The 12,182-nt window shown below is 44.9% G+C and overlaps 1 protein-coding gene across 5 annotated transcripts in view; it reads right to left on the reverse strand.

Moving 5' to 3' along the window:
- DIAPH1 (diaphanous related formin 1) overlaps window positions 1–12,182 on the reverse strand; it is a 152,503-nt gene that overhangs the window by 113,049 nt on the left and 27,272 nt on the right. For 3 of the 5 annotated variants that reach the window (XM_034779419.1, XM_034779418.1, XM_034779421.1), the window contains exon 2: window positions 611–637. The exons of the other annotated variants lie outside the window; for them this stretch is intronic. In XM_034779419.1, the coding sequence (XP_034635310.1) occupies window positions 611–637 (27 nt within the window). The remainder of the gene's footprint in view (window positions 1–610; window positions 638–12,182) is intronic. 5 annotated transcript variants of the gene reach the window in all.

Below are 12,182 nucleotides of genomic sequence, written 5' to 3' on the forward strand. Positions count from 1 at the left end.
GGGGGGGGGGTGGGGGGGGGGGGGGGTTGTCCGGACATTTACAAATTCCCCCTGGACGCTATTTTTAGCTCAAAAATCCGGACATGTCCGGGGGAATCCGGACGAATGGTAACCCTATGGCTGACAATCCACACACTGCAAGGTAGTCAGTGTTCTCCAGCTGTGCATGCACCATCACCGGCAGAGGATAAGTAGAAATCCGCTGGTACTAATGTGAATTCAATGCCTCTCCAGGGAAATCTAAAACACCAAAAACCTGGGGGCCAACAGACAGGGTCTATCCGTGCTGTCAGCAGTCTTGCAAAGCCAACCCTCTGGAAAATGCCAGTGTTCAGATTGCCAAGTAAACCAGTGCTTATGAGGAAGGAGTCAGCAGAGCGTGTAGAGTCTGAAGAAGCAGAGTTAGAGAATCCTAGAGAAGCAAATGCCTTATGAGAGAGACAACGCACATGGAGTAGACATGTGATAGCAAGGGCTGGAGCCTCCAAACTGTAAGACTAGAATAGAGCAGGCAGAGGAACACTGTGTGCATGGTGCCGGAAACAGCCAAGCACAGGAAAGTTACAGCAAGTAGGAGAAATCACATGCAGAAGAAAACCACCATCCTTACCTCATCCGCCATCAGCCGCTTCAAAGTCTGTGGGACAGAAAGAGGAGGGAGAAGAGGAGAAACAAATCAGTGATACAAGGCACACCCCCGAACACAGAGGAGAGTGTGAGGGTGAGAAGAAAAAATGGATAGTGATAACCCAGCTTTTTTGACTCCTGTTCGGAGTGAACAGAACACAATGATGCCAAATTCCCATATCCTGCACACTACTACTGGGGAAAGATTTAACCCACCAATGCAGACATACATCAGTTCTACAGATTTGAGAGATGAGAGCATGAGCAGCGGGAAGCAAATTACTGCACAAAGCAGAAGCTTCCTTCTCTTTCCTCTTTGACTCAGTTTTGTCTCATACTCAAACCTTTTCTAGTGATGCACAGTGACTCAAGACCTCAAGAATTCCTTTTGGGGAAAGCAAAACCAAATCCACCACATGGATCTAGTCTCCAGCCAGGAGGGGACAATCCGTTCCAACATATGATGCCCTCTTTCCTTACTACAGAAGGCGGAGGTATGGCCTTATCTCCCACCCGGGACAACAAAGCTGGTCCCACCATGGAACTATGTTCCTCCACCTGGTGAGAGCATAACTAATTCAGTTATATTGCAGCCCTTGCTCCCAACCTCAACAGCCAAAACAGTTTGTTTTAGACTTGGCATTGCACATAAGAGGAATGGACTAGGCAAAGGAAAATCGGGCCCTTTCAATTCAATCATGTCACTGACAATCACAGGTCTTTCCATCCCCTCAGCTTTGTCAGAAGGGGATCTGTCCTCTTAAAGGGCATGTTAGACCTCAATGTTCCATTTCAGGTGGAACCCTGGTTTTGGATATGTGCTTCCTAGAATATACAGGTGATGACTTCAGAAGCTGGGACAGTTTCCTTTCAAATTATTAGGAACGTTAAAGAGATATCAACTTCCCTCCCTCCCTGCCACTCTACACAGACAGACAAAAGGTTGAAACTAACTACCTGAATTACCTATGACCCTTCCTCTGTGGATCATCAGGGGTGTTTAGCACATATAAAGAATGGATCACAATGTATTCCATAGGGGCAGGCCGCCTTTAATGTAAATCCCCTGAAGGATTTGAAGGACACTCCATGACAGGTTCTCATCTTTACCCATCTTTAACTGAGGAAGTGATTGTGTCTGAAATGCAAAGTTCATTACTCTTGTTCCCTAGTTTTTTTTAATCTGCATGCAGAATCCATATGGCTGTAATTTCCACCACTGCAGCTTTTTGATTTGTCATAAACCAGAAACTCCAGTAGAGGGCAGAAAGAATCAACATATGGGAATAACAAGCAGCAGATCTAATGACAGAGAGAGTGTAACAACACAATCAATTATCAGGGGGTAGCCGTGTTAGTCTGTCCACAAAAACAACATGGAGTCCGGTGGCACCTTAATGACTAACAGAATTATTTGGGCACAAGCTTTCGTGTGTAAAAAACCTCACTTCTTCAATGCAGATCTGGCCTCCTGGAGACAGATGTTAAGAGCATCACAGAGAACATGGACTATGGCTTCTTTCCAATAGCCATCCCTTGTACTACGGCATCAAACACAGAACTGAGATAGTGTAGCCTGTGAGTTCAGTGCACCACAATTTAAAATGCTGTCATAAAGGTGAACCAACTCCAACCTATCACATGGTTTAAACCCTTAATAGGACTTTGGGATGGCCCATGCTACACACAAGAGTTCCCTTCCTTCCCATCTCCAAAAGTTAGCCAAAGATCACATGATGCTGAGAGACCCAAGACAAAAGCTCCTTTGACACCACTGGCCTCTGGTACCGAAAGGGCTCAATGTACTTCAAAATTCTGCAGCTGTGAAATTCATCCTTTGCTGTTCAATTGTACTCCAGAACCTCAGCTTTCATTTAAAAAAATTTCTACTAGCCCTTATGGTTGTAGAAATAACCTTGAAAACATTAACTTAATTTAACCAACTCAAATGTCTGCAGAGAGCCTGAAAAAAGTAACATTAAGAGGTGTGAACTACAACCCTTCATCTCAGTCAGGGCACCATGGACTTTGATTCTGTGGTCGTGTTATTTGGCATTTTCCCAAGATAATTAAGTGGGTTTGCCAAGGAATTTCCTCCTTATGCTGCAGCCAGGGACCTGATATTTTGCATTCTCTCTCTCTCTGCCCTCCCAGGACCTGCCTGGAGCCACCTCTTGCTCTCCAGCTGTTTCCCCACAAGACTGAGTTAACTATATTACAGGGCACGTTCCCTGCTTTTCTGTTCCCTGGAGCCAGAGCTGGAATCCAGCTTGGTCAAGGAACCCATGCATGTAAACTGGTACGCTGGGGCAACTGCAGAACAGCAGAAGAGACCCAGGGAAGCGAGCTGATGAAGCTCATTACAAACTCCCCACTTCTTCATCACACATTGGGGTGGAAAAAGGAAGCTCTAAGTCAGGCCATCTGGACAACATTAGGCAGCTGAGGCCCAGGTAATGGATCTGGACACTTGAAGAGTATAGCAAAAAACTCAACCTCAAAAATAATCTGTGTTGAAAATAATCAGATATTTTTACATCATTGACTATTTTCAACTCTGAGCCACAGCTGTGTGTGTTTGTGTGGGGGTGATGATGAAGGATGTTTCGTGGTGACAGAATAAATATTGTTGTGAAATGTAGATGGTGCAGTGTGGAATTTGCTCCCATTGTGCAACAGAGTACACACCACCCCAGTACCAGTTACTAGTTACCAATATCCCTAACTCCCTCACCTTTGGGGAGTTCCAATGGCAGAGCAAGGAGGCGCCCAGAGACAGATGCAGGGCTAATCCTACATTTGTAGGGGCCTTTGCAAGGTAAAGGGAGGCTACTTATCTGTAACTGGAGTTCTTCAATAGACTTCTGCACATTCTTACCCTTAGGACATAGCAACAGTGCAGCTTGTATTGGTGGAACCTTCTAGTAGTAGTTAGTACCCCTTGCAGCACTCTCACATTCCCTACCCCTCCAAACATTTGAAGGCAGAACTATAAAAGTGGGGTGTGGCATATCAACCATTTTAGTTAGAGATGACAGAGGTCTATAAAATCATGACTGGTGTGGAGAAAGTAAATAAGGAGGTGTTATTTGGGGGGGGTGGGAGGGATAGCTCAGTGGTTTGAGCATTGGCCTGCTAAACCCAGGGTTGTGAGTTCAAGCCACTTAGGGATCTGGGGCAAAAATCAGTACTTGGTCCTGCTAGCGAAGGCAGGGGGCTGGACTCGATGACCTTTCAAGGTCCCTTCCAGTTCTAGGAAATAGGATATCTCCATTTATTTATTTTTTTATTTAATTTACTCCTTCTCAGAACACAAGAACTGGGGGTCACCAAATGAAATTAATAGGCAGCAGGTTTAAAACAAACGAAAGGAAGTATTTTTTTACACAACGCACAGTCAACATGTGGAACTCCTTGCCAGAAGATGTTGTGAAGGCCAAGACTATAACAGGGTTCAAAAAAGAACTAGGTAAGTTCATGGAGGATAGGTCCATCAATGGCTATTAGCCAGGATGGGCAGGGATGGTGATTCCTAGCCTCTGTTTGCCAGAAGCTAGGAATGGGCAACAGGGGATGGATCATTTGATGATTACCTGTTCTGTTCATTCCCTCTGGGGCACCTGGCATTGGACACTGTCGGAAGACAAGATACTGGGTTAGATAGACCTTTGGTCTGACCCAGTATGGCCATTCTCATGTTATGTTCCTTCCACCACCTGCTCAGATCCAAAGCTGAAATCAGGACTTTTAGAAAAAAAGGAAGGTGGGTGGGGAGAGTGAATGTGCAAAGATCATCTTGAAGAACTCTGGTTATAGATGAGTAACATTCATTTATTCCTGAATGGCCTCTGCACATTCCCACTCTTAAGCGTTTGGCAAGCAGTTCTCCTCCCTCTGGATGGTGGGATGAAGAGACCTGGTTATACAGAGTGCAATACCGCTTTACCAAATTATGCATCTGATCTACCTGCTAGATCTAAGGAATGTCATATGAATATATGATTTGAACTTCCAGTGGCAGCTCTACAGTTTCCCCAATATGGGCATATGTCTAAAACAGGCCATGTAAGTGACCTTCACTCTCGCTGAGTGCACTCTAAGCCATCGTGGAAGAAGAAAATAGGTGTGTTTATAAAAAACACTCTTCAGTACAGAGTCTAACCCACTTGGAAAGTTGTTGGATGAGACTGCCTGATTTTTACTCTTTTCCTCAGAAGAGAGGAAACAGTTTTGGTAATCTCCTGTATTCTTTAGACTTATTCTAAAAGGAAAAGTCATCCAACCATCAAGGTATGTAGTGCTGCTTAGCATCTCCTGAGTGAGATCTCAGAAAAATGCAAGTTTATGGACTGATTAAGATGAAATCCTGTTATCACCTTGAAGAAATTTTGGGTGTGGACAAAGAACTACTTTATCTTTGTGAAAGACCAGAGAAGTGGGGGGGTCAGCCATGAAATAGTCAGCAGTGTTCTCATTCTTCTAGCAGAAATAATAAGTTACCATAAAGCCTGTCTAAATTGAGAGGTGAAGCAGGGAACATTCTTCCATGGGTTCAAAGGCAGGTTTAAAGACCTAAGTACTAGAGGTCCCATGTCAGTGTGTGTTCCCTAACCAGACTGTAGATGTTCATTAATACCTTCAAGAATCTTTTTACTACACCTCTACCTCGATATAACGCTGTCCTCAAGAGCCAAAAAATCTTACCACGTTATAGGTGAAACCGCGTTATATCGAACTTGCTTTGATCCACCGGAGTGCGCAGCCCCCCCTCGAGCACTGCTTTACCGCATTATATCCGAATTCGTGTTATATCAGGTCGCGTTATATTGGGGTAGAGGTGTATATCATGGCTAAATACAGTACTTTGCTCAATTAAACTGTGATGAACTGAGATGTACTTTTACCAACAATAAGAAATGCCCAAGGATTTTAAATGAACCCATACTACAGTATGGATTGAACAGGCACTGAAGCTAGGCTTATATCACTGTTGGTTGTTCACAAAAAGAATCTTTTGCACTTATGATCATAGCACAGGCAAACTGACTACTTCTTGGAGTTTAAAAGAATCACCTGTACTTTTTCCAAGCCGGACAGTTCCAGATCTGTCAAAGTCCAATGGTACATGCTGTAAAGTGGAGAGTCTGGGTTTGGATGACAAATCTGACCTCTCTGCTGCGTCAGCAGGTCTGCAATTGTGTGGAGACACAGATAAACCCACAAGCAAGGACAACGTCTCCCCACTATGCCCAGAAGTGTGTAGGGGAAAACCCAAACACTCTAGGGGCCTTGGGACAAAATTACAGAGCAGAGCCAGTCAGAGACTCCAGGTAGCAGGGGAAGGGAGTGAGAGCTCAGTAGTTTGAGCATTGGCCTGCTAAACCCAGGATTGTGAGTTCAATCCTTGAGGGGGCCATTTAGGGATCTGGGGCAAAAATCTGTCTGGGGATTGGTCCTGCTTTGAGCAAGGGGTTGGACTAGATGACCTCCTTAGGTCCCTTCCAACCCTGATATTCTATGATGAAGCAGCCAAAGCATATCTTTGGTCCTTTAGACACTGAGGACTGGTCTCTGCCCTATACTGATTGGATGTTTGCTCCAACCTTCCCCTTCCTCACAGTGTTCCCTTCACCTCACCTCACACCTGCCCGTGTTACCCTTTTCTTCTCTGCCCTGCCCCCTTCACTTCCCTTTCCATTCAGCTTACTTCCCCTCCTAACGAAACCCACCTAAATTTTTTTTTGCTGAAACAACGACTTCTGCTGTCATCACATCATTCACTCTGGTTATGTGTTACACTCCCTCCCCAACCTGTGTCGGTATTGTCCAGATAAGACTGTAAGCTGTTTGGGCCAGGGGCCATCTGCTACTCTGTTTGCACAGCACCTAGCCCCATTCTTGGTTGGCTCTTAGGCACTACCATAATAAACATGATTAATAATAGTAATAGGTGATAGTTACATTTTTGCCCAGAACAAAGCAATCAGAATAACTTTGTCTTTGTCTTCTTTGACCATCCACGAGAACTCTCTGTATTACAAGAATTGGGGATGAACACTCAGAGAACTACTCTCCCAGACTAGAAGAAACGCATCCAACATGGTCTGGTTATCTGCTCCTGCACTGGAGCACTGATATTTGGAGTTGGGTCTTGTTGCAAATAAGGCTATCTCCATATATCTCTCCAGTAGATGTTATTTGCTACTGAATTCTTGAGTGACTCTTGTAACAATCATACAACACAAGACTCAACTGATCTGACAGTGCATTACCCTTGCCTAGAAGTCATATCAGAAGAATTGAAGGATGCTCTCAAGGTATGCTTAGCAACTGACCAATCTTTGGTAATAAGGGCTTTGGACAGTTTTATCTAGTCTTCTGGCAGTGACAGATCTTATTGGTTTCTGGACATTACTATCTGATACTTTGCCACTTTAATGCCCAGTGTGACAGACAAGAATATTTTTCTACCCAGAGCACCTAGCTTCCTACCCTCTCTACTGGAAGAGTTAGAGTGGACTCCAGTCCCTTTAACTCTTTGAATGGCAGCTGTCACTGCCAATGAAGTCCTCAGGAGGCAGCTGGTATAACTTGCCTTTTTTGTCAATAATAATAAGTATTATTAATTATTATTATTATTAAATAAATTCCTTGTCCAGGTGCTGGGTTTAGCTAGGTATTTTTTTACCATCTGTAATAACCTGTCTAAAACAGGCAGGGTAATCTTATTCCTAGAGAGTGAACCCAGCATATAAAAAACCTAGGTGCACAGTGTCCTCTAAGGTTTCCTAAGGGATGTTTAAGGTAGTAGCTATCCTTCCTGAGTTTGTGAAATTAGAGCATATTTTCTGGAGCGGCTGAAGTAGTAGATGCACCTACATCATCCAATGAAGTTTGAACATCCAGATCTATAGCTACATCCAGAGGTTCAAAAGGCTCTTCAAGTTCTTCTTCAAACAGTATGCCTGGGACAAAAAAAGAAGACTGTTCCCTCAGGACCAGTGAGTGAGATGGCTGGGTTAAGTGAAAAGCCAAAAGGTGTATGAGACATTTACCTGGGGAACCAGTAGGGAGTCCTAGAGGGAGGGTCACGTATCTCAAGAGAAGAACTAAGGTAACCAATGTCTTTAAGGAAGCAGCAGATACCTTATCAGGCTTACAATGAGGTTCTGAAGATGGAAATGATGGCCTTGGATTCAGGACAGGGTGTTGATCCATACTACAGGCTTGGCCTCAAATACCATTCTTTGCTGTGACTGACTTCAGATGCTAGAGCCCTATGGGTATGCTTTTGCATTTCTTCAGCAAGAAGCACTCAAGTACTGGATTGTTAGCTCTCAAAGACTGGCTCTTTCAGCAGAGGCTGATACCTGTGAGGCCAAATGTTTCTGTTTGGTTGGATCTGATCTTTGCAGATTCACTGTAACACGCACTGGTGTCCATTTCCTTCATTGGAAGTTTGCAGGGCTTTTTGAACCCCTCATGGATCGGACAAGGATCTCCCAGCACTTATGGCTCCCTGTTTTGGGCTCCGAAGATTTAATGCTAATGCTTCCTGCAATTTTAACACCAACAGACCCTGGTCATTGGCGGGTAGGATCGAACTGGGAACCTCTGGACCTTAGTGCATGAGCCTCTACACCATGAACTAAAAGCCAAATGGCTCTTAGCTAAGGCTGTAGAGCAGACTCATTTAATTGTCTCTAAGTGGTCTCGGTGCCACTAGATGGAACAGAACACCACACCCAGAAGGTGTGTGGGTTATATGCTTCCCCTAGCAGAGGAAGCGCGTCTGGAGCATCAGAGACTTCCCAGTTGAAATCCCAGATGAGGCCCTACTTGTAACCCTGACAGACCCTGGCTGTCAGCGGGCAGGATCGAACCTGGGACCTCTGGAACTTAATGCATGAACCTCTACTGCATGACCTAAAAGCCAACTGGCTCTTAGAGAGAGTTAAATGAGTCTGCTCTACAGCCTTAGCTAAGTGGTATCGGTGCCACTAGATGGGACAGAACACCACACCCAGAAGGTGTGTGGTCTACACAATACCATAGCTTGGAGGAGATTCTGATACTCCTTTCTGTCCTTAGGGATGAAGGTGCTGCATATGAAGCAACAAGGAGGCAAATGACCTTCCCTCAACTAGACCTAACAGTACATGTGCAATTCAAAGCAAGAAAAAAGCAGGAATAGAGGCACATCTCTTGGACCCTGCTTTCTTTTTTTTATTATTATTCTGACATATCAGAACCAAGGACCTGTGCCAGGATTAAGATCCTTAGTCAAAGAAAAGAAGAATAAAAATTGAAGGTGTGGCACAGGAAACAATCCGTTCCAATAAATCCGGGTCCAAAGACTTAAGAACATGAGAACGGCCATACTGGGTCAGACCAAAGGTCCATCTAGCTCAGTATCCAGTCTTCTGACATTGGCCAATGCCAGGTGCCCCAGAGGAAATGAACAGAACAGGTAATCATCAAGTGATCCATCCCCTGTCGACCCAGCAAGGTTCCTAGTCCAACTGCAGTTGGAAGGAACCGAGGAGGTTGGCAAATGAAATTCTTTTTTAGTTCCACCCTCTAAACATTTGGAGCCGTGTCCAAGCTGCATCTTTGTCCCATCCCAAGAATAGGTATATACACAAGCCACTCAAAGGCCTGATCTACACTGGGGAGATGGGGAATCGATCTAAGTTACGCAACTTCAGCTACGTGATAACGTAGCTGAAGTCGACGTACTTAGATCTACTCGCCACGGTGTCTTCACTGCAGTGAGTCGACTGCTGACGCTCCGCCGTCAACTCCGCCTGCACCTCTCGCCCTGGTGGAATACCGGAGTCGACGGGAGAGCGCTCGGGGGTCGATTTATCACATCTAGACTAGACTCAATAAATCGACCACCGCTGGATTGATCGCTGCCCGCCGATCTGGCGGGTAGTATAGACGTACCCAAAGAAGAATATGTACAGCCTCTTCCTGCTTCCCTCCTGGCTCCAATTTCTCCTGCTTCCCAAAACCAACCCCTTTTGGCTGGCTCTGGCAACCCTCTGCAAGAATTCAATGTACCCATTACTCATCCTAGAACAGATGTTCTGGAGATGAGGAGGAGAGTTAGGATAGGCTTGCAGAGGCATTTTCTGCTGTGAGTACGTACCGACAAACAAGAGGCAATCTCTCCTGTTGTACCTGCCGAGAGCAAGTCTGATGGGATGCCAGTAACAATGTGGCAAGGGGGTTCCAATGAGAGAGAAAGAAGGCTGTAGACGTCTCAGGGCAATGTGTGTCTGCCACTCAGCACCATAAGGATGGTTAATAATAGACTAATTATGAGCATTATCTGTTAATCATCACCTCCCTACTGCTTCCTTGTACATAGAGGTTGCTATGTCTCCAAGGGTTCTAACCTTGGAGGCACACAGTAAATACTGATGTTGCACAATACTCCAGTCTGACTGGGGTCTGTAATTGTCTGGTGCACTTTTCTGTCCTACCCCGAGTCCACTGTTGAAGTCCTAATTCCTATTCTTCAGTTAATTGCCTGAAGTCCGTGTTGGTGTATTGAGAGTTTCAGGAACCAAAGGGATAGCTTCCTGGGGCCACTTTCAGTCACTTTGAACTATGCTTTACTGCAGGGGTCTCAAACACGCAGCCCGCGGAGTTATTTCATGTGGCCCACCATAGGCGCCGACTCCACTGGCAGCCAAGCTCCCCTCACCCCATGCCCACCCCCCTACCCGAGAGCGCCACGTCCCCGCTCCTCCACCTACCTCTCAGCGCTTCCCGCCGCTTAGGACTTTCTAGGAGGGAGGTGGGAGGAGCAGGGACGCGGCGCACTCAGGGGAGGAGGTGGAGAAGAGGCAGGGCTGGAGCGGGGATTTGGGGAAGGGGCTGGAATAGGGGTAGGGAAGGGGTGGGAAGAGGCGGAGCTGGGGGGCGCCTTATGGACTAGACGAGCAGGCTGAGGTATGAAGTTCAGTATGTATGATTCTTTGCTGTGAGTAGTTGGGAAGAATATTTGTTAAAAATGGCAATGTATTTTGTATGAATAGTTACTTTAAAAAGTTCCTGCCATTACAGCTATGTTGATAGACTGTTAGTGTAGATCATCATCAGTGTTACTGACCACATAAGGAACAGTTCAGGTGTTTATATTTTATTAAAACCTCTCTTTGCAATACAGTTTTTAAAAAGTTAATACATTGACTTTTAATAGCATACTATATTACTCATGTGGCCCTCGTGGTGATTTGAGTTTGAGATCCCTGCCTTACTGTGCAGCATCTGCACATTTATTTCTCCAGTTCTCACCCACAGCATGCTACTGGCTCTCTACTTGGTCTCCTCTCCCTCACCGGAGATCTTTTCCTTGTAACTCAGCACAGAGGAAATTTCTCATAGGATGGATCTGGTGGAGAATCAGCAGCTCCAGAACAATTATGAAATGAACTTCTGACAGAGGTAATGCTCAAATCTTTCCTGTTTATTCCACAGAAACACTACTCAGACCTCACAAATAGCTCACAATTTACAGGGGAATGTCTGGGTAGCTGTCAAAAGGAAACATTTTAGTCTCTGCCAGGATTTAAAAATAATTGTAAAGAAACTGGAGGGAGTTCAAAGGAGAGCAACAAAAGTGACCTGGTGAGCTGGTGGGACTGGCTGATGGAAAGAAAGCTAAATATATAAAGGGTGGCTAATAAAGGATTGATTTAGGGGCACAGAACAGGATAATACTCTAGTCTCGGAAGCATTTTAAGGACAGGTACCAAGGTACTACTAAGCAGGGAACTAGGAAGTATAGTTAGGAATCAAGAGATGATGAGTATAAGAACTGCCAGATTAAATCAGACCTGAGGTCCATCTAGTCCAGTACTTTCTCTGACATTGGCCAGCACCAGCTGGCTCAGAGAAAGGTATAAGTACTCTATATCTGCCTATGAAAGGATTATTTGTCCCCCACATTAGGTCTTATCTTGATCTTGAATAATTAGAGATTGCCTTAAACCTTGAAGCATTAGGTTTAATATCCCTTCCAGCTTCTTTGTTATTAAATATGATATGAAGAATATCCAGAGTTGTTACTAATAATAAAAATGTTGGAAAGGATATTAAAACTCATTCTTCAAGGCTTAACCCCTTAATCAAGAAAAAGACCATAGAGGCAGAATATCAGGAAGTGTCCCAATGGTGAATTTATTAGGTTGTTATACACTGCATGGAACAAAGCCCTGGAGAACACACTGCAGGGAACAATCATGTACTGGCTTGCAGAGCTCTTTCTATCTCTACTTTCTATGTCCCTGTCTATAACTAGGAATTGTAATTTTAACGCTTGTTAGCTGGCTGAGGTGAACAGTAGCCCTTACCCCCACCGCTGTGACTCTCTGGCTCTTCATATCCAAGAAAAAAGTAAGCAGATCCCTGCCTCACACCCTCCTCTTGCAGGTTCCTCCTATGAATGCTCTTCTATGAGTATGTCTACACTGCAATTAAAAACCCATGGCAGGCCTGTGCCAACTGACTCAGGCTCATGGGCTCAGATTAAGGGGCTGTTT

This window comes from Trachemys scripta, chromosome 8 (genome assembly GCF_013100865.1).
Source record: "Trachemys scripta elegans isolate TJP31775 chromosome 8, CAS_Tse_1.0, whole genome shotgun sequence".
Classification (NCBI taxonomy): Eukaryota; Metazoa; Chordata; order Testudines; family Emydidae; genus Trachemys; species Trachemys scripta.